At 35.9% G+C, this 23,878-nt stretch overlaps 2 protein-coding genes across 7 annotated transcripts in view; one reads left to right on the top strand and one right to left on the bottom strand.

The window, feature by feature from the left end:
• IFT57 (intraflagellar transport 57) overlaps nt 1–19,045 on the bottom strand; it is a 60,133-nt gene extending 41,088 nt beyond the window's left edge. For 4 of the 5 annotated variants that reach the window (XR_010139144.1, XM_063721798.1, XM_063721799.1 and 1 more), the window contains exons 1-5: nt 18,686–18,912; nt 15,984–16,146; nt 15,100–15,218; nt 10,482–10,572; nt 3,179–3,247 (exon numbers count right to left, since the gene is read on the bottom strand). Coding sequence is in view for 4 of the 5 variants with exons in the window: in XM_063721798.1 (XP_063577868.1) it covers nt 3,179–3,247; nt 10,482–10,572; nt 15,100–15,218; nt 15,984–16,146; nt 18,686–18,897 (654 nt within the window). In the remaining variant the exon portion in view is untranslated. Of the gene's footprint in view, nt 1–3,178; nt 3,248–10,481; nt 10,573–15,099; nt 15,219–15,983; nt 16,147–18,685 lie in introns of all 5 variants that reach the window. The other variant, XM_002813324.4, reaches the window with a different exon arrangement.
• An 18-nt stretch (nt 19,046–19,063) lies between these two features.
• The window catches only part of HHLA2 (HHLA2 member of B7 family), a 140,769-nt gene continuing 135,954 nt past the window's right edge, over nt 19,064–23,878 (top strand). Inside the window, exons 1-2 of one of the 2 annotated variants that reach the window (XR_008523611.2) lie at nt 19,064–19,264; nt 19,522–21,058. The gene's annotated coding sequence lies outside the window, so the exon portion shown is untranslated. Of the gene's footprint in view, nt 19,265–19,521; nt 21,059–23,878 lie in introns of those variants that run through there. The other variant, XM_054551562.2, reaches the window with a different exon arrangement.

The following is a 23,878-nucleotide window of genomic DNA, read 5'->3' as shown; positions in this document are numbered from 1 at the left end:
GGTCTAGACTTCACTTTATTTAATGAAAGGAAGGAATAGAGGTAATTTCTCCCTGCATTATCCCACATGGTACACAGAAGAGGAAATGATTATTGTCAGTAAGTTCTTTTCTCTATGAAAATTGCCTATGAAACCATAAATACAAAAATAGCACACATTCAAGCATGTATTCATACAATATTATTGATTATTGAGCAACTCCTACATACAAGGCACAGGTAAAAAAAGCAGTGAAAAAGCTCCTGCTCCAGAGGAGTTTGCATTCTAGTGGTTGCGACAGAAAAAATAAATCAGTAATTAATAAATAAAATGCAATAACAGGGTCTTGAGGAAAAATAAAGTAGGGTGGGTGAGAGGACAGAGAATGATTGGAGAAGCATCTTATTGTTTTAAAACCATGGACAGGGAGAGAATGCTGCAATCCACACACGGCTGGGCTTGCACAGTCACATATACATTTAGAAAGTCACTTTCCTTGACAGTATGTATCGTTTTTGTTCTAGTGAAGAATTCATCATGCTCAACTTTCCTAAAATAATATTTCCTCTGCATTGTGAGTCCACCTGCTGCATGAGACATAAAATCTTAAATCTATGATACTAACCTATATAGCAATTTTGTCTTGGGGAAAGAGCAGCCCAAACCATCATAAGCTGTAGTCAGACACAGCTGTCTCAGGCAGATGGCTTTAGTGGGCAATATCATGAGCTTGCCAGGTTTTTTAAAATATGAAAGGGTTTTCTGCCTCATTAGTACTCCATGGTTGACCATCCACAAACACCTGGTGTTCACGCTTCTTCCTCTTGTGGAAATACAACTATACATAGTCTTAGCTCTAAAGGAGTTATGTTATATAATTTTTGTCCAAAGAATCTAATTCTTAGATAATTTACAAAACATCATTTGGAAAAACCCTTCCTCATGTAGTTTGAGATGAAAAATTGAACTCAGGACCAATAAGGAATTGGTGTAGTGGCAGAAGCAAATTAAATTACTTTGCTCCTTCTCAGTACTCAAACTACTTTGTCCAGAAGGAATCCCAGGTGGCCTTCACAGTTCTCTGTTTACACCATCAATATAAGAATGAATAACACGAACAACAATTTCTTTCCAAGAATAATTGTGTGCATCTCTACTTTTTTCTTCTTACACTTGAGGAGCACTCTGTCATCATCATCTTCAACACTTACATTAAGTAAACACCAACATTACTAATTACAACTTGCTAAAGGCAGGAATCAAAACATATCTACACCTTGTTCAACTCTTGTTATGAGGTAAAGCGGAAAAAGCAATAGACTTGGAGTTTGGAGAAGCAGTTTAAATTCAGGTACTGTGATTTATTAGCTTCTTAAAAGATTAAACTATCCCAAGGTTATAAATTTCAGTGTTTATATTTGTAAAATGGAGATAACATCTACCCAAATACTTTACAAGGTCAGTAAAGAAATGTGTTTTAAAGTACTTGAAAACTACAAAACGATCTGCAATTGTAAGGTATTGATATAACTGGAGTTTGGATTTAAATTTTAACATATTATTCTGATATATTTTCAATTGATCAATAAAAAATACCTTCATTCACTTAAGAGGTCTTTATTCAGTACCTTCTGTGTTACACTATAGGGAATACTAAAAAGGATAGCTATCTCTGTTATCAAGGAGGTTACAAATCAGATTTCAGACGGGGAAATATGGAGGAAAGGTGTGGTTTTGGTTTTTGCCAATGCTGAGTACTTTCTACGTGACAGATATTATTACAGTGTTTTACGTGTAGTAACTCTTTTAATTTTCAAAAACGCTATGACAAAGGTAAAGGTAATATTTTTATCTCATTTACAGCTTAAGAAGATGAGCCACAAGAAGTTTGGAAACTTGCCCAAATCTGGAATCCTAGTATTAGAGTCAAGTCACACACTGAGGCAAGTTGACCACAACGTTATATTACATCTCAAGTTGGGCAGAAAACACACACATATATATGCATCATTAATAATAACTAACGAGGATTAATAATACTAAGGCATCAATGAGGATTAATAATACTAAGGCAGTATTGATGCCTTAGTATTATTAATCCTCATTATTATGATAAATACAAAGATCATCCTGGGGAGGGGTAGTCAAGGAAATCTTCATGATATGAAATCAAAACTAGATCCAAACTTGTCTTGAGGATTCAGGTAAGAAAAATTAAATAAAGAACTAACAAAGTATTACTTTCCATATGTACTTTTTGAGGGTACAATAGGTATATATCTTTAATATATAACATATTATATAATATACAAAATATAACATATTATATAATATACAAAATATTATAACATATATTATTTATATATTATTTAATTAAGCATATATTTATATAACATATTTATATTATACATTAATATATTTATAATTATATATTATATATTTATAATATATAATATATTAAGTTTATAATATATAAATATATTAATATGTTATATATTTATATATTATATATTTTTATATATATCAATATATTATTTATATATTAATATATTATTTATTATATAATATATAATATATTGCTTATATATAATATATTGTATATTATTTCTAATATATTATATAATAATATATATTATTATAAAGATATCTATATATTATAAATAATATATAGATATATATGGCGAATGTAAAAATACCATATATATCTGAAATATCTCATTGTTTATGTGCTTTTATAGACTAGATTTATTTTATAATTAAAACAGACTTAAAGCAATGTCTGATTACTTATTCATATACCTACCAGTCTTAATCCATTTTATTTAAAGAGCTACAATTTAAATATTTTCCTATAATCAAGATCATTAAATCTTGGCCTATTAGAATGGAAAATAACTTGAAATAGAATACTTGATGTCTTTTCATAATAAAAAATGCCACCAGGCAAATTATTTTCAGTCTGCATAAGTAGCACTATGTCAATTTTCCATGATACAGACAGGAGGCTGCCTCACTCACTCCCCCGGATTTTTATATTTGCTATAATTATAACATTTTATATATAGGAAAGCAATTTTTAGAGCTACTTTTCAAACAGCATACAAAACAATGGCCAACAACGGTTTCTACTCATTTAAATTTCCAGCAGAACATGTACATTGATTGCTTGTTGGTCCTGCATGTATCTGATGAAACTTACCAAGTGATATGTCTGGGCCTTTAAAACGTTGAGATCAATAAAATTTTCTTCATTATCTGTCTCTTCTTCCTTAGAAAATAAATTTTTAAAAAATTATTAAAAATTATAATTAAAAAATATATTTCCAGTTTTCACCTATATGCTATACTAAGCTATATGAAGCTTGATATAAAGACTAGTGTAGGAAAGGGTATTTAAAAGCCCAGTGAACGTGTGCATGAAGTAGGGCACAATATTATTAACAGTTCATCTGTTTTTTGAGGTTTTGATGGTACTATTACTTAAATAGAACCATTTTTGTAGTCAATAAAGAAAGGAAAAAAACGGGGGGAGGGAAAGGAAGGGAGCCATTGCTATAGAACTACAGATAAATACAAAAACAGGGCAAGAAACAAACCCAACTGGCTGGCATATTTGGTATAAATAGAAGGAATTAATGGATATTTTTGTGCAATATAACTGAAATGGACAAAAATGAGAGGCTGACAGAGAATATTCTCATTTGCTCTGACCAATCACATTGATACATATTTTTGACATCTCATCTCTGGTATGTTCAAGCTTGATAAAATAATGGTTACCAGTATTGGTTGGTCCATGGTACTTAAATCTATTAAAAAGGATAGTATAGGTGGATGCCAAGCTAATCCTAATCTGCAGACCAATTGGATGTAGAGAGCAGGGGTAGAAAGTGACCCCTTGAGAACCAACTCCCTCCCCAATATGCAGTAAATATGGAGTCTGAGCAGGTTCTATGAGCATGTAGGACAAAACATGAGCTCCCCTTTTCTTCGTATGTCTTTGTGGTGACAAGTGACATAGTAAGTAACAAAAATTTAACAAGGATATTTCAACCTTAAGGACACAATAATAAACCCAATGGAACTGGGTCCTCAAGTCATGATTTTATAAGGAAAAAAGAGAATGTCAGTTGGTGAACACTTCCATATGTAGAACTGTACAAAGCTGTAGATTTCAAAGATAATCAATCCTTAACTTCAACAATTTATAAATATGTAAGATACTGGTTCTCCAAGTATGGTTCTGAGAGCAGCAGTATCAGCATCACCCAGGTACTCCTTAGAATGCAAATTCTAAGTCTCTATCCCATATCTCCTCAGAAACTATGGGGTTTGGCTGGGCGCAATGGCTCACGCCTTGTAATCCCAGCACTTTGGGAGGCCGAGGCGGGCGGATCACGAGGTCAGGAGATCGAGACCACCCTGGCTAACACAGTGAAACCCCGTCTCTACTAAAAATACAAAAAATTAGCCGGGCGTGGTGGCGAGCGCCTGTAGTCCCAGCTACTCCGGAGGCTGAGGCAGGAGAACGGCATGAACCCAGGAGGCGGAGCTTGCAGTGAGCCGAGATCATGCCACTGCACTCCAGCCTGGGCGACAGAGCGAGACTCCATCTCAAAAGAAAAAAAAAAAAAAGAAACTATAGGGGTGGAGCAACTAAGGTAAGGTATGAGAACTATGCTAAACCTTGGAAAACCAGAAAGATTTTAGTAAAATAGGAAACAACATAAATGTAGATTCTATACACTCAAGTGACATTTACTTTTTTTAGAGTGGGGTAGTAGGACAGAAGTGCAGACAAAAGTGATCACTTTATATCTTAAAACTGAAGCAGAGGTATACACTTTTGACAAACGGCTTAGTCTAGTCTATGTTTGCACTAGTAAGAGTCTACTTAACAACCAAAGTAAATGATTGAAATGTCAATGACTCAATGCTCATGGGAGAGGAGACAAGTTTATGATGCTTTTACAATAACCTGATCAGTACTGTTTACATAAGCAATCAACAGATACTTGTTAAACTATACTGGACTGAACACTAATAGGTAAAAAGCTTTAATAGTAGTTACTAGAATGAATCAGCAACCAATATATGGTGCTGTTTCTCCTACAGCCAGGATTTACTGGTCCAGGAATCAAGGGGTAGAAATGGAGTGGAACCACTTGCTATTACCCCTAGTAGCCCACTAGCAAAATTCGTGCTTCCTGTTCCCATGACCTTATGCTTTGCTGGCCTAGAGGTCTTAGTTCCAAAAGGAAGAATTCTTCAACCAGAAAATACAACAATGATTTGATTGAACAGAAATTAAGACTGCTACCTGGACACTTTGAGCTCCTCATACCTTTGAATCAACATGGCAAAGAAGGCAATTACTGTACTGGCTGGCATGACTGATCCTATTAACAGGACACTGGACTACTCCAAAATGGAAGGAAGAGTATTCTAAAATACAGGAGATCCTTTAAGGCATGGTATTACCATGCCCTGTGACTAAAAATCAACAGAAAACTACAACAACCAAATCCAGGCAGGTCTACTTAATGGCCCAGACACTTCAGGAATAAAGGTCTGAGTCACCCCACCAGATAAAGAACTGTAACTAGCTGAGGCGCTTACTGAAGGCAAGGGGAATACAGAATAGGTAGTGAAAGATGGTAGTTATAAACACAAACTACAAGCATGTGACCAGTTACAGAAATGAGAATTGTGATTGTCATATTTCCTAATTATTATGAATATATTTGTATGTATTTTTGTTTTTACTCTTATTCCCTTATCATGTAACATAGATGTACTGACTTTATATCACAGTATTTAAGTATTATTACCTTTAATATTATAATATTTAAGTGATATCAGGGAGAAGAGTAAATATCACTTATGGACTTTATCTCCTCTTGTGGAGAAGGAATTACAGCAATATCTGTTGTATGCAGAGCAGTTACATTCTATTAGATGAAATTATAACCATGCTATGTATGGTCTTTATTTGAAGATTATGGTTTAAGAAGATGTACATGGATGGTAAGTTGACAAGGGGTCGACTTTTGATGGTAAATTTTATGTGTCAATTTGACTGAGCCACAAGGTGCCTTGGTGTTGGTTAAACATTATTCAGAGTGTGTCTGTGAGGGTGTTTCTGGATGCGAAAAATAATTGAATCAGTAGACTGAGTAAAGCAGATTGCTATCACCAATGCGGATGGGCTTTATTCAATCCACTGAAGGGCTGAATAGAACAAAAAAGCTGAGAAAGAGAATTTATTATCTTTGCCTCATTGTCACTAAAGACATTAGTCTTCTCTTGCCTTCTGACTCAGACTGAAACAAACTATCAGCTCAGCTCTCCTGGTCCTCAGGCCTTCAGACTCAAACTGGGACTACCATCAGCTCTTCTGGGTCTCCGGCTTGATAGCTGTGGATCTTGGGACTTCTCAGCCTCCATAACCATGTGAGCCAATTCCTTTGTCTTTTTCTATATGTGTGTGTGTGTGTGTACCTCCTATTGGTTCTATTCCTCTGAAGAACCCAAAGTAATTCATAGAAAAAGGATTAAGTTACTAAGAGAGCATTCAAGAGGAATTCAAATGTAAACAGGCTTAGAAAATTGTTTTGTAAACTATTAGAATACAATAGGATTCTAATCTCAGTAATTCAGAAGGCACTCAAAAATTTCCTACTATTTGTCTAATATGCCTTCTTAATTCTGACTGTCAATTACTATGGATATCATTACATACAATAGGTGGGAATATTTTGTGTTATGACCCCAACATATTTATAAAAATAATTATTAATGTATCCTAGCTTGATATGGCCAGTCCAAAATTAAAGGTTTCTAGTTTCTAGATGATTATAGCAGAACTTTGACTGTCAGAAATAATATTTTTTTTTTTTTTTTTTTTTTTTTTTTTCGAGACAGAGTCTCACTCTGTTGCCCAGGCTGGACTGCAGTGGTGCAATGTAGGCTCACTGCAACCTCCACCTCCCGGGTTCAAGCAATTCTCTTGCCTCAGTCTCCCGAGTAGCTGGGACCACAGGCACACACCACCACGCCTATCTAATTTTTGTATTTTTGTAGAGATGGGGTTTCACCATGTTAGCCAGGCTAATCTCAAACTCCTACCCTCAAGTGATCTGCCCGCCCCAGCCTCCCAAAGTGCTGGAATTACAGGTGTAAGCCACCGCACTTGGCCAACCTTTACCATCCTTGAGCAACGCCACAAACTCAGACAACAGAATCATGTTATCCCACCATCAAAAGGCTTCTTGGTGGTGACCCAGTCCTCCTTAAAGAGAGGAGTAGAAGTAAAAGAGGGCTCCTTAGAATAATATGATGACAATAAAGAAGAAAAGAAATTCAAGAGACTTGATGCAAGGGAATGAATAGCCTCAGGGCCAACCCCTTTGAGGAAGGCCTTCAGTTTGCTCTTATGACAGTAGAAGGTCTTTACCTCATGGCTGGGAAGAAATGTGTGAAGAGGCTGCTTTCCAGTATATTTCTCTAAATTCACACCCCCAATAATGGTGCCTTGAACTTTAAAGGGTTCCTAGCTTTAAAATGAGCTATAGTTTCTAAATGTTATACAACGATGTGCTGACAGTTTGATTTTATGGTCAAATATTTAATGAGTATGTACTATGCACCAGGCACTGCACAATAAGCTGGAGACACAACAATAAGAAAAATTACACATGGTTTCTGCGCTTGCAGATATTTTTCTCCTGACTAGTGGGTTTGTTTTTTATTCCCCAGACTAGCAGTTCTTAGTTATATGCCTTTGAAGTTAAATGTTAATGTACTAGAACCAGGTATCTGTTCATAAACTATTCATAACTATTAAATAGTTATTAAGATGACAAGATGAGGGAATAAATAAGGTGAACAACTGGGAATATATTAGTACTTAATTTCTGAGCTTGAATGGAAAGATCTGTTACACAAATAAAGCCTAAACTACTTTTCATCCCCAAAACAATCTTAACTTGGTCTATCTTCCCAGTTAATCTTATGCCACCCTCCCCCTCACTTAGGAGCTCTGGCCCCAGTAGTTTTCTCTAAGTTCCTTGATCATGCTAAGCTTCTTCCTGCCTTCAAAGCATTGGTACATGCTACACAGTCAGGGCCTTGCCCACTGCCTGCTACATAACAAGTGCTCAATAAGTATATGCAGAATGAATGAATATATCTTTGTCTTGACTTTTAAAATCCATCACATTAAAAAATATCTTTTAAACTGATAAGTTTTACAATGGTCTTTTTCCTTCTGTAAATGACAGTCATCTTTTTTTACATATATTATTTAAATAATGTTTATTTACATTGCTGTTAAAAATACATGTTAAAAACCTTAAAAATACAAAGCATAGAAAACAATCATCCATAATTCTCCTACCCATAATTAATGCTAATATATTTATTTTTAACATATTTTACATAGTTAATAACAACATAAAATTTGGAATCATCTCAGTTAATTTTATAGCATACAGTATAAGTTACATTCCCATGTCAGTAACTTTGTATTTTTCTTTGTAAACTTTGTAAACTTTTTTTTGTAGAGACAGGGTCTTGCTCTGTCACCCAGGCTGTAGTGGAGTGGCATGATCACGGCTTACTGCACTTTCAAACTCTTGGGCTCAAGTGATCTTCCCACCTCAGCCTCCTGAGTAGTTAGGACTACAGGCATGCACCACCATCCCTGGCATTTTTTCTTTTTGGTAGAGATGAGGACTCACTATATTGCCCAGGTTGGTCTCAAATTCCTGGCCTGAAGCAACCACCATGCCTGGCATCTTTTTCTTTTTTCCTTTTGGTAGAGATGAGGACTCACTATATTGCCCAGGTTAGTCTCAAACTCCTGGCCTGAAGCAATCCTCCCACCGCCTCCCGAAGTGCTGAGATTACAGGTATGAGCCAGCATGCCCACCCAACAATTTTTAATGGTGATATAGTTTGGATATATGTCCCCTCCTCTGTCTCCGGTCCTTCTCCCCTCCTCTGCTTCTTCTCTGGCCATGTGAGGTGCCTGTTCCCACTTTGTCTTACCATGATTGTAAGCTTCCTGAGGCCCTCACCAGAAGCAGATGCTGGTGCTACACTTGTATGGTCTGCAAAACTGTGAGCCAAAATAAACTTCTTTTCTTTATAACTTACCCAGCGCCTCAAGTATTCCTTTACAGCAGCACAAAATGGACTAACACAAATGGCTATATAATACTCTATTCAGATAGCATCTAATCTATTTAATAGTCATTTTTCAGCATTTGCTATTAAAATTATGCAGTGATTAGAACCTCCATAGCATATACTAACTTAAATACTATACTAACCTCAATGCCAAACTTCTATTACTTATTTTAAACTAATTATCTATTGATTTTTAAAATCATCTAAAAATTTTAATTGGTTTATGACAGCAAAATATAGTTGACCCTTGAACAACACGGGTTTGAACTGCATGGGTCCACTTAAACACAAATTTTCTTTCATTTCTGCCACCCCTGAGACAGCAAGACCAACCCTTCCTCTTGCTCTTCTTCCTTAGGCTACTCAATATGAAGACAGGGAAGATACTTTTATGATTATCCACTTCCACTTAATAGTATATATGTTTTCTCTCCCTTATGGCTTGCTTAGTAACATTTTCTTTTTCTAGCTTACTTTTAGTGTAAGAATACAGTATATAATACATATACAAAATATGTGTTAACTCTTTATGTTATTGGTAAGGCTTCAAGTCAACAGTAGGCTATTAGTAAAGTTTTTGGAAGTCCAGAGTTATATGTGGATTTTCAACTGTGTGGGGGCCGATGCCCATAACCCCCACATTGCTCAAGGGTCAGCTGTATACTATAAAGTTGTTTTTATTCCCCCACCATTTCTGCTTCAAATCACATGCATACTTCCTAAAATACCAGGGTCAATCTAATTCTAGTTCTGAGAATTATCTTGAGAAAAAGTTCTTTTGTCTCTGTCATCTTTAGCTGCACACTATGGATGGCATGTAAAACATGTAAAAAGGTGCAGATTCTGCCAAACAACTTAAATAATGTTGATTATTTAAAAGCATTAAAAAATTCCTACTCATCCTAATTGTAGATGAATAAAGGAATTCCTTAGAAATGAATGGTATGCGTATAAAGCAGCATTTATTAATCCTAAATTCTTTTGTTCTGTTTTAAATTCTTTATTAGTCACAGTCTATTTAACATCATGAATGGTTGTTAATAAAGTATTTACTCATATAACTAGTGGTATATATTTCCCTGAACAGTTCAAGAACCTCTGCTAAAATTCAGACCTCAATCATTAGAGAATACAAACATTAACTTAACCAAAGGTCTAAATGATGATACTCAGCACTGTATTTAAAAGCTTTGCTTCTTTAGAAACAATGAAATAAAATATATTCCAGATAATGGAAGTCTGGGGGAAATTAAGAGAATGGAAAGTGGCCGAAAGGTGAAAATGAACAGAAAGTTCAGCTACACACATACCACAAATTCTTCATCCACTTTATTTAGTGTTAATTCTGCATCATCTTCTGCAACACTTTCTTCTTCTAATTCTTCTACTGGGTATATTGGCCTAAAATAATAAGGTTAAACATGAGATGATAATTTTAATATTTAGTAAGACAAAAAAATCATAATGCAAATATCATGTCCTCTATGCCAGGTTTTGTCCTTTTTCACTCTGCTTCCATAATCACTGTTAAATGTTTCATGTATTTTTCCTAAAACTTTCTATGTAAAAAGCAAAAGTGTTTATCTCCAAATTTATAAGAAAATGAGATGACACTATGCATGGGGTTATCCAACTTAATGCTTCTCACTAATACACCATATTTAAATACATATGTATTTCTCATTACTTTTTACATACAAGCACTGTATTTCATTGAACAATCAATACCATAATTAATGTAATTGGCAGCCTATGACCGAACATAGAGGTTTCTAATTATTTTGCTAGACAATATTGCAAAGATCATCTTTGTACATTTATCATTACACATACCATTTAGAATAAATTTGTTCAAGTGAAATGGCAGGGTAAACAACTTTGTACCTGTATTGTTTTGCTATATACTGCCAAAACTGGCTTCCAAAATGTTACCCTAATTTAGACTCCAAACAATACTGAACGAGAGTGACTCCATTTCCATATATTCACCAATATGACATATAATACAAACTTTAATTTTAGCCAATCAACCAAGTGAAAAAAAATCTCATTCTTGTTTTAACTGCATTTCTTTAGCATGAAAGTGATTGAATATCTTGTCATATTTTAATTGCTTATTTGCACTTCTTTTTTGGTGAAATGTCTATTTATACGCTTTACTTTTTGGCTTTTTGTATATTAAGAAAATTAATGTTTTGCCTAACCTCTCAAAAATTGTTCCCCCAGTGTATTACTTGTAATCTTGGCTATTCAAGATTGTTACAGTTCTTCTTAGATAGAGTTGGTAACTTTTTCCTGCACAGACCCTAGCTTTAACATCATATATTGGAGGCTTTCTGTCATACCACAACCTCTATACTCCTCTGGTCTTTTAATACTTCTATAGTTTTACTTTTCACTTTCCATCTTTGATCAATCTGAAGTTTATTTTAACAGAGGTAATAAGAAGGATTCCAGCTTTCTTCTTATTTCCAAAATCTAATTAGTGATCCTAAGACTAAACTTTGAAAAAATCATTTATTCATTAAGATTAATGACACATTTCCTATATTAAAAGTACTTAAATGTATTTGGGCTTATTTATGAAAACTTATTTTTTTTTCCTTTTTTTATCCAGTAACAAAGCTAAGAGAGAAAACTTGTACCTGGCTGGGTGTGATGGCTCACATCTATAATCCTAGCACTTTGGGAGGCCAAGGCAGGTGGACTGTCTGAGACCAGGAGTTTGAGACCAGCCTGGGCAACATGGTGAAACTCTGTCTTGACAAAAAAAATAAAAAATTAGCTGGGAGTGGTGGTGTGCACCTGTAGTCCCAGCTATGCGGGAGGCTGAGGTGGGAGGATCGCTTGAGCCCGGCAGGCAGAGGTTCACTCCAGCCTGGGCGACAGAGTGAGACCCTGTCTTAAAAATGAAAACCCACGCCTCAATCATGTTAAAAAAATACAAAAATCAACATTTACTAATATGCAAAATACTGTGAACTAAATCAATCATCTTAAATAATAAATTTCCTAATTTTTCATTAATTAGAATTTGAAAATATCTCAAAGGCAACTTTCTTCTAGGATTCATTTTGACATTTAGATATATAAAAAATTCATCTACATGTAACGTCTATCTCATTTACATGTTACATAGTTGACATATTCTCTAATGTTGACTACTTTTCAGCTCCCTGCTTTTATTCCTCATTTAAACATAGTCCTTATAAGTTATCCAAGTCACAGTCTCTTCAATAAATGGTGCTAAAAAACAAAAAAAGAAAAATATAAATAGTACTGGGAAAACTGGATATCCACACGCAAAAGAATGAAACTAGACCCCTACCTCTAACCACTTATAAAAACCAACTCAAAATGGATTAAAGACTTAAATATACAATCTGAAACTGAAACTACTAGAGGAAACGTGGGGGAAAACACTTCATGACACTGGTTTGGGAAAGAATTTTTTGGATAAGACCTCAAAAGCACAGGCAACAAAAGCAAAAATAGACAAACACGATTATATCAAACTTAAGGAAACAATCAAAAGAGTGAGGAGACAACCCACAGAATGGGAGAAAATATTTGCAAACTACCCATCTGACAAGAAGTTAACATCCAGTATGTATAAGAAACTCAAGCAACTCAATAGCAAAACAACAACAAAAAAACTAGTCTAATTTTTAAAATGGGCAAAAGATCTTAATAGACATTTCTCAAAAAATACATAGAAACAGCCAACAGATATATGCAAAAATGCTTGACATCACTAACCGTCAGGGAAACGCAAATCAAAACCACAATGAGATATCATCTCACCCCAGTTAGAGTGGCTATTACCCAAGCCCTCACCCCCGAAAATAACAAAGGCTGCTGAGGATATGGAGAAGGGGTAACCCTTGAACACTATTGGTAGGTATGTAAATTATTAGTACAGACACTATAGCAAACACTATGGAGGTGCCTCAAAAAACTAAAAATTGCACTACTCTATTATCCAACAATCCCACTACTGATTATATATCCAAAAGAAATGTAATCGGTATGTTAGAGATATCTGCACTCCCATGTTTATTGCAGCACTATTCACAATACTCAAGATACGGAATCTACCTAAGTATCCATCAAAGGTTGAATAGAAAATGTGGTATATTTTCACAGTGGAATACTATTCAACCATAAAAGAGAATGAAATTCTGTTATTTGTAGCAACCTGTATAAGCATGGAGGACACTATGTCAAGCAAAATAAGCCAGGCACAGAAAGACAAATATCATAGAAGTAGAGAGTATAATAGTGGTTACCATAGGATGGGAAGGGTATGGGGAAGGGAGAATAGGGAGAAGTTGGTCAAAGTGGGTGAGTACAAAGTTACAGTTAGGAGGAATAAGTTCTAGTGTTCCAATGCACAGCAGGGTGACTACAGTTAACAATATTATATATTAATTAACAATAATATATATTTGAAAATAGCTCAAAGAGATTTGGAATTTTCTTGCCACAATAAAATGATAAACGTTTGAAATGATGAATATGTTAATTTCACTAACTTCATCATTGTATATTGTACACATGTATTGAAACATCACATTGTACTCCAAAATTTGCAGTTATGTGTCAATTAAAACAAAACTAAAAAATACATTATCCAAATTACAAACATAGGCCAGGAATAAGATGTGCTGAGAAACAAAGGAAGTGCAAAATAGAATAGTGGTTGAGATATTACACCATAGCTTCTGGTGAATTTAGAATATATTAGGCTATGAATTTAGCAGTTTTTTAAAATGCTAAATACAGCAGCACATCTCATAACTTATCTTCCCTTGAAATTTAATAAAGTATTATGGACCATGTAGCCATTCTTTATAGTGTACTAAATAATAATGTTTGGATTGAAGCATACGAAATTGCCATTTTTTAGTTTAAAAATAGATGAATATGAGTAATTTCATATGGCTCATCCCAATGATAACCTAATTCAAGGAAGTTATTAAACTTCATAGGGAGATTATATCTAAAAGAATTGAATATACATTAAAATGTTATTAACAGGGAATAATATGTGTGTGTGTGTGTGTATATATATATATATATACCTTTCTACAGAAGTTAGTTCTAATTAAAAAAAAAAAAAAAACACTGCTTACTCGCATTTTACCTGAATAATGCCTTCTACATTCTAACCTATTAATAATCCCAAACTGCAAAGCATAAAATTTATGTTTTCTAATTATAATCTTTATAAATTCAGTTTCCAAATGTTCTATTTCCTCTATATGCTCAATATCTATTAAACATCTAAGATACACCAAGCATATGCTAACAGAGTACTTGGGAAGATTTCATGATTTCTAGCAAGAATGTCAGAATAGTAAAGAACAATTTTATACCACGGGATAAATATAATATAATATAATAATAGAAATAAACAAAGCACTGTCAGGTTGGACACAAAAGCAATGAACAATGTCTAGGAGAATGTCAGGTAGTTTCTTCAGTATTATTCTTGCCCAGTAACTACTAGCAAAGGAGAAAATCCTACTTAAAGTACTATATTAATTTCCATTTTTCCTTAAATCTGTAGCTATCAGTTCCCTCTGTGTATATACTATGTTTGTGTGTGTAAACATATGTACAAGAGACTTTAAAAAAAATGTCCAGAATTTACAAAGATATGTAGTCACAGTTAAACCTTTAATAATTACATATTTGAACAGGGAAGGGGCATAATAATATGTAACACATTACTTCAGAATTAGTTTTGAAGACATGAGACATTCTAATTTTGTCTATACTGGCTTTTCTTAATTATCTGTGGCATTTTCAATTTAGAATAGTCAAAAGGAAATAATTCTTTTATGTTCAATTAAACAGCTCTGTACCCTCAGAGGCAAATGCTATGCCCATAAAATTACTATTATCAGGTTGGGTAATTTTTACCTTTTCCAGGTGAAACCAATATATTTCAATGCTTCTTCAGCTAAGCAATCAAGAACATAGCATACATGTTCTCCATAACCTGACTTTAATTTTGAAGGAGGAAAATCTGCAGTTCTCCCCTGAAAAACAAAAAAAAAAAACGGTATTATTTGTTAGTTATACTCCAAATGTCAAATATTTTAAGCAAAGAACTGCTGAATGGATGTATCACTTTTCTTTCAAATGATTTACAATAACTGTAATTACATTGCTTCATAGAAATCCATTTCAAGTCTTTGTAACCCATTGATACATAAAAATACTGAAAATAAAGACTTTTATTGTTAAAAGTATCAAATTAAAAAGCAATAACATCATAACAGCAGAACAAATTATTGATCTTATTAGAGTGAAAAGAAACCAGTAAAACTATTTAAACAACTATGTTTAAGGACAGAGTGATTCACTTGTCAAAAATTAATAACATTTGTGCCAAAAATATCTTACTGCCTGCCCAGGAAAAGTCAGAAATGAAAAAGTACAACTGCTGTCATGGTCTTAAGTACAAGTTCCCTTTCAGAATATAAAGTGTTTTGACTTTGTAGGATTTTTTTTTAATTATCATTTTTTAGATCAAGAATTAACCACCCCAAAATTTACCTCTCAGATATATCAAGATTTTTTTTTTAAATATTACTTTGGGCTAATAAAGAGTATATACTGAACATTTTCAGAAGTGACATTAACATTATAATATAAACTATTTTAAGGAGGTTATACCTGAAAATGAATTCATAATTATATTTACAGAGGAGTCATCTAAATGGCTAGCATTTGATATTAAATTACTAGTATTAAAATTCATAACTTGAGAACATGGAAAAAGAAGGGTCGTTTACACTTACAAATGACCGAAGCTCGGATAGTATGTTAGATATTGTTGCATTAGGGTCATCATATTCTTGAGGCTGCTCAAAGGGACGTCCCGCTTTATTAATCAACCAAGCAGCAAGAGTACAAAACATGTAGAACTGTTCGCCAGGGTTGGTAGGCAGTGCAAAATAGTGTCTGTTTCAAAACAAGGAGGAATGGGGACAGATGTGAAATAATGCAAATAAGTCTATAATAACTAATAGGGCCGAATTCACAATTGTCCAACAATCTTTCTTCCCCCCAAATGGCCATCAAATCAAAAGACCTCGATAATTCACCCTTTGAAGTTTCCAGTAATCCACAGCACTCACACTGAAGTTTTTAAATCAGCAGGATTACGGCAATTACTACTGTACCCAAAATATTAGATCAAAGACCTTACACCCAGGAAATGTAGTGCATGTTAGAGCACAGAGCATGTAGAATTTTTGCCAAAATGATTTAAGTGTCAGTAATAATATGTGAGTACCTTATTAATGAAAATGGTAACCTGGAACAACCTCAGAGCTTAAAAAAGATCTCAAAGATTACTCATTATGCATTTTTACTGTTTCTAACCTATCACCTATGGCAAACATTTGTTTTTATGTTGGCTGCATATTCAACCACCTGAGGAGCTAACAAAAATACTGGTACTTGACCAAACATTGCTTCTTCCCTCATGAATGAATTAAATCAGAACTTCAGTGAAAGTAGGCCCAGTATGGGGTATATTTCAAAAGATTTCTACATGTCTAAAAGGTGTAGTCAGGATTAAGAACCTGTGAATGTCACATCACCAGTCAAACATCTGTGGGCTCTTGCTTAATCCCTTAGTCTACTAAACACAGTTCTACGAGGATCAGTATGATTTTTACCTAAACATTATAGGAATAAAACTCACTAGCAACAACATTCAAGTCGGTTTAATCAAAGATCGTATTTGTCTTGTTCATGTGTAGCTATCATTATTATGTTTATAATGTATCTACAACTATTATAACCATTGTCATAAAAATCAGTCGTGTACTCCTTCATGTTTCCCAAACTTTTTCCTGCAGGATAAGTGTAAATGTTCTGGAAGATAACAGAAAGCTGGGAAGAAAAAAGGCCATGAAGTCCTTCCAGGTATATGCTCACTATCCTTTCAAAGCACCCACCCACCAAAAAGTCATCTTTTCCTTATCGGCAGATAACTCTTCTAGGGCAGAGGAATGAACACCAATAGATACTGTAAACCTAGGACAGTGGTTCTCAAACATTAGAGTCCATCAGAATCATCTGGAAGGCTTACTGAAACAGACTGCTAGGCCCCATCCCTATAATTACTGAAAAGGTAGACCTGGGAAAGGGCGTGAGGAATTTCATTTCTAGTAAGTTCCCAGGTGATGCTGATGCTGTTGGTCTGGTGATCACACTTTGAGAACCATTGGACTAGGATATCCCCACACAAATCCATGATTCAAAGTATCCTGCTGAACCCCTGAGGACACAGTGCAAGAGATGACATCAACAGAACCTTAAGGCCATTTTCTTTCATTTGAAAAATATACTTGGAAAAAAATGCATTTTTATTAACATATGAAATGTTGGTTGTCTATATTATCCTGATCAATTCACTTTAAGTAATAATCCCAGGACTACCTTTTCTAACGTGGATCAAGCAACACTACTTTTTCCTTTATCTTTTCTCCGACCATGGACTAATTTAATATGAACAGTTTGCATCAAGCCTACATATCTTTCAATTCAAGTTATTGGAAGAGAGCAGTGGAATGAGATTAAAACTATCAAGGGAAATTATTTGAGCCTGGCTGTAGACATTAAGTACTATAGATTCTTAATACTGATTGCCTTTTATGGAATAAAATAAACTAAATGTAAGTATTAAAGTGAAAGAAAAGCTATAAAACTGATTTATCTGGCTACTGCTAAGCTACAGTGATTTGAGGAGAAGGTCCTAGCTGACCACTACCCTCAGCAAGTAATGGCATTGCTTTCAGGATATGTTGGACTTTTCCCCCACTAGAACAAGGGTAGAACTTTAGGTTCTATGATAGGGACAATTCAATAGTTGTCATTCGTCTTTTCCACTTTTCAGTTTCTGAGAGTATGGTTATTGCAAAGGCAGAAGTCTTTTAAACCATAGCAAGTAGTTAAGTTTACTAACCGCATTTAAAGTGCTCCTTAACAGGGTCCTAAGTACCCACGGTCCCCAGTTGTATGAACACGGCCTTAAACAACAACAAAAAACCCAAAACTAGAAAAAAAGCCTTAAGTGAGAATGGCATTCCTCTCTGGAGACGAGATTTTGGGCGGTTTTATAATTTTTCTAGATATTTTCTTGTGTTTTTCTGAGTTTTCTACAATAAGTATTTGTTTCATCTTTACAATCAGAAAATAGTTTGTGTTTTGTGGTAATGCGTGTGTGTTGGGAAAAAAACAGGCAAGCTGTCTTCCGATCCTTTCTGCCGTTCCAAAACTTATTTATTCTCTCTACAAAAATACCAAGTCAGGGCTGCGTGAGCTCCACGGACCTCCCGGGAGTTTGGGGTGAAGTGCCCTTCCCTGGCTAGGAAGACGGAGGCAAGGAATTGCTAACCCGCTCTCACGAAATTGGTTCCCAGGAGGACAAAGGAGGGCATCTCCCTGGGGGCTAGCAGGCACCCAGGCGCTCGGGGACGTCGGCACCCACCTGGACGGGGCCTTCAGGTTGCTCTTCCGGAGGAACTCCTCCTCGTAGCGGAGCAGCTTCAGCTTCTCCACCAAGTCCTCCATCACCACGAACATGTGGTAGGCCGCGCCGGGACCCCGCTCCAAGACCACTTCCCCGGTCCCTTCGCCACGGGACCTAGGCACCCCATCTTCCAAACCCGACGTCGTGACGACGGCCAGGGCAGCAGTCATCGCAGGACGGACAGAGTCCAGCGTGGGCTCAGGCCCACAGACCTCTGCGGCCTAAGCCGCCAGCCAGGCCGCCGCCAGTACAGCCACGACCGGTTACCAGGCTACCACCGGACAACCCGTCACCAGGGAAACTAGACTCCGCCTCCTTCCCTCCAATCAGGGCGGCTTTCCTGAATGACGTCAGCCGTGGCCCGCCTCTTGCCCTGCCTCTGCGGAAATGGTGGTCGGGAAGCAGCCCCGCCGCTCATGGAGGCGTGGCGTTCGCGCCCCGCTCCCGGCTGCCTCTCTTCCCTCGGACTCTGGAAGACTGAGGAGAGGCGGTTTGCGTTTCTGCTCCGCTTGCCTGGTGACTCTGAGCTGGCTTGAGGTGTGTTGGACCTGGTGGTTGCTAAAGGCAACTAAGCGGGCATCTGGGTCAGCTAGTAGATGTTAAAAAGATTAAAGGGAGGTGAAGACGTGCGGTATTGAAGGCTGCACTGGCCCACTGAACTTTATTTTCTCAGAATTGAAAAGTTTTTCATAGTTGTAAAGATGGTCAATACCATAGGTTTCACTTTTACTGCAGGAACTTTCCAACAAGAGATTTCTCTCGTTCTTTATTTAATTTTATCTTTCTCTCACTAGGCAGTGCTGCACTTAACAGTATATTGTAAAGCTTGAAGTACTGTATTACGTTGCCTGGCTGTTACTCCAGTGCTAGGAAAGTGGTTGGAAGGATGAGGAAGAAGACAACGAACAAAAGGAGGCATTTGGAAGGATTTGTTTTACTTCAAAAACAAGAATACTAAGCTTCCATCCTGCTGCTTAATCTGTTTCAAACCCATTACGTGTAGTATAAAGTTTTTGGGTACTTCGTTAAATCCAACAGAATAGAGATGGTCTTAAAAGGAATTTCCCTGCCCTAAAGCTCTAAGTGTGGCTAAAGATAGGGTGTTACTACTGTATTCTGCAGTTATTGACCTAGAAAATTCAAGAAAAGGTACATAACTGACCACAGAAATGGCCCAGCTTTACAGTTTTCGAAAGGCTGTGTATCAGGCAAGTTTCTTAACAGTTGCAAAAAATGAGGTAAGTGGTGGATGCCTGGCAGTTTTTTGGAAGAAAACTTAATACAAGAGATTGAACATATGTTCGTGTTTGTAACGTGACTTTTAAGGGTTCTCTGATCTCTTGTATCTGCCACTACAAAATATAGAAGGGCTATATTTTTGGACAACTGAAATTTGAAATGTATCTACAATATCCTGTTTTTATTAGAAAAAATGAGAACACTTCATTTTAATCTGTCTACAGCTAACTTGTTTCTGATACTAATAAGGTTATCAAAGTGAAAAGTCAGAAGGGCAAATACCAATTTTTTTCATTAAAGAAAGGAAGTACATAAAATTACAGACTTAGAGAATAACCTGAAGGGGAGCCCACTGATAATTGCTTTTTAAATAAATAACATTGCTTGCCTACCACAAGTCATGAGCCAGCTGCTTTCAATAAAGTTGAGTGAGAAAATTGGATTTGATGTTACCCCACTACCAAATTGGTCTTTCCTGGTCTTTGCCTTTTTGGAACAGTGATTCTCCCCGATAAGTCCATACCCCAACCACCACCACATGTGCAGCTTGGGGGTGTTATACGTATGTATAACAGTCACAGTAGTGTAAGATAGATGTATGGCTTTATAAGACTGAAAAATGAAAGCTTAGTTATGTTTTGGGGTCCTAAGTTAACTAACAAGCAAACTGGGGCTTTTTACATGACTCTGAAAAATCTCTCAGACTTTGGAAGTAAATTTATTACACTCAGGGAGGGAGATGTTCCTGCCAGGCATGCTGCCTACTTAAGATGTTCTGACATTTTCAGGAAGTTACGTAACACAGTATGAAATAGTCAAACGTTGCTTTTTAGCTGATAAATCCTCCAGCAACGTATGTATTTTAACTTGGGGGAAACAAAACGACTCCCAGGGTCTTAGCCATTTCCTTCCCAGGTAAAATACTGACACAGCCTGGCCTGAAGGCAGTATACAGAATAATTTCCCCCCTTAATTGTGAAGAAGAAAAAAACCTGAAAATATAAAGTATTTCCAGTAATTGTGGCACAAAGAGAACAAAAAAGCTAACTGTTCAATACTGCATGTTTCCCCAATAAAAAGTTTTTGAAAGAACACTGAAATTTCATTGTTTTGTCAAGCCCAGGGATTATTTTTGCTGATTCCTTGTTTACCTGTAATAGTTTGTAACACATCAAAAGATCTTTTCCTTGATAGTTTTCTTTGTGTGTGTGAAAATGCACTCAAATCCTCTTCTAGCTGTTTCAGCCACTTGGAAGCTTTGGGGAATACAGTTGTATTAGGTTTTTTTTGTTTCGTTTTGGTTTGTAGGACTAGTTTATTTGTTCACTAAGGAGTTAGAGCTTGAAGAGAATGAGCCATGTTCATTCTTCCTGTAAAATCTCAATTTCATCCCTGGTTTTATTGTATTGACCACTATTAATAGCTGGCCTTCTGACTTTGACTTTGACTTCTTACAAACTATCTGTGAGGTAATTGAAAGTAACTTTTTTTTTTTTTTTTTTTTTGAGACGGAGTCTTGCCCTGTCACCAGGCTGGAATGCAATGGCACGATATTGGCTCACTGCAACCTCCGCCTCCTGGATTCAAGCGGTTCCCCTGCCTCAGCTTTTTAAAACTCTTGGATCTTTCTGTGAAACTCTGAAAACTAAATAGCATTCCAGGCCGGGCACAGTGGTTCATGCCTGTAATCCCAGCACTTTGGGAGGCTGAGGCAGGCGGATCATTTGAGGTCAGAAGTTCGAAACCAGCCTGGCCAACATGGTGAAACCCCCGTCTCTACTAAAAATACAAAAATTAGCCACGTGTGGTGGTGGGCGCCTGTAATCCCAGCTACTCAGGAGACTGAGGCAGGAGAATTGCTTGAACCCAGGAGGCAGAGGTTGCAGTGAGCAGAGATGGTGCCACTGCACTCCAGCCTGGGCGACAAAATGAGACTCTGTCTCAAAAAAAAAAAAAAAAAGTATCCCAGTCAAAGCCAATTTAAGCTCAATGGATTTCCCTGAAAGGTGCTTAGCAAGGCTGGGGGTGAAAAGGAGGCAGATTCTAGAATGGAGGAAGGCTTTCCAGCTGCACCTTCAAACAGAAGAGCAAGTCCTTCAGGCAAACTGGGTAGGCTTAAAGAACAAAGCTGTGCTGTGTTATAAATGGCTTAGTACCACCCATTTGGGTTGTTAAAAACTTAGAAAATCGCTAACTGAATAAATCTTGCTTGAAACTATAGAGAAGGAAAAACTTTTTCTGCCCTCTTTGGTTCAATAGCTGGGCCTGTGAATTAAATGAACATAAGACAGGTAAACAGGAAAAAAGCACACAAATTTTATTAATATTTTTACATGCACATGGGAGCATTCAAAAGAAAAATGAAGCAGATAGGACCAACAGCTTATATGCCTTTTTTTTTTTAAAGAAAACAAAGAATGATACATTTGTAGGGAAGTGACAAGACAAAGGAAAAGGGATTTAAGGTTCACAAACTGTAGACAAGTGACCAGGAAAAATATGGGTAAAATTAGTGGAAGATAAAGATTATTTTAATAGGTTTGTTTCTGCAGACCCATTTTAGCATTAATTTCCAGTCTCCCATCATAAAAATGTTATTCTTTTCCTGGTACAGGGATGGCTTCTTTCTCATGGGAAATTTTATGACTTGCTTTTAAGTAGGAAGGGGAAGGTCAGAGAGCCCTTCATATGTCTGCTGTATCACAGGTGCCTTCAGATCACAATAATCAGTATGCAACAGCAGCATATTTTGGGGTGGCATGTTCTAAGCCCCTTTCAACCTCATCAAAAGTGTCTGCCAAAAATCTAGAAGGAAAAAAATCATATTTATGTGTAAATCTTTAAATGCGATGCCTTGTAAAGCAATGTGAAGACATTACCTCTTCAAAACTGCCCTATAGACCAGAACCAGTGCACTCAGACAAAAAAATAGGAGTAACTATTGTAGTTGCTGTGATTAATTCAAATATCCAAGAGAATCTACAGACATGCTATTAAGACAGCTCAGCAAGTTTGCCATATATGAGATCCAAACTAAAGAGAGTTATTGGATGCATAGTATTCTATTGACTATTTTGAATTAAAAGCACTTAAAACCCCAAGAGTTACTGGAGATGATAGTTAGAAAAACAAACCTCATAATAAGCAACACACAGCACCCAGGAACAAACCTATCATTATCTTTATAGAGAAATTGTTAAACTTTACTGAAAGTTTTGGAAAAATTCAAATAGGAATACGATGTTTATAATAAGAAAAATCAGCATATTTGCGAAATCTATAAATTTAGTATAATTTCAACTATAATTCTAGGAGGGTTATTCTGAAATTCATATATAAGCATAAATTTTAAAGAAGTCTGAGGTAGGAATTACAATATATCAGATAGCAAGATTCCTAATAAAAGTATAAATTAATGATATCAGAATATATACAAAATAGCCTGAAAGCAGATGAGCATTCATATGGAAACTTAGTATGCAGCAGAATCAGTGTTACCTCCTAGTGGAGAAAAATGAGCTATTCACAAAATGCTATTAAAACTATGGGCTATCCATATGGAAATAAAATTACGTCTATGACTTCCATCACATAAATTTCAGATGGATTGAAGACATGTAAAATATTTGTAATGTGTAGAAGAAAGCAGTATCTTTAACCTCAATGTAGGGAAGGAGTTCGTAAAAGAAATAAAAGATTTAAAAAGAGAAACTTATAAAAATTTAAGAACCCACATACAAAATAGGGCTCTATAAACAGTGAATAAATAAGATGCTTGTGAGCCCTATAATATCAATGGATTAATCTCCAGGATACACAAATAGATCACTGCAAAGGCTCTGCCATTCTAGAGGATTGTAGGTGTGTTCGTTTAAGTTGGGGTTTCTTGTTCTAAGCACTATTGCCATTTCA

This window comes from Pongo abelii, chromosome 2, assembly GCF_028885655.2.
Source record: "Pongo abelii isolate AG06213 chromosome 2, NHGRI_mPonAbe1-v2.0_pri, whole genome shotgun sequence".
NCBI lineage: Eukaryota > Metazoa > Chordata > Mammalia > Primates > Hominidae > Pongo > Pongo abelii.
Note: the sequence above shows the minus strand (reverse complement) of the source record. Positions and strands in the feature narration are given on the sequence as shown.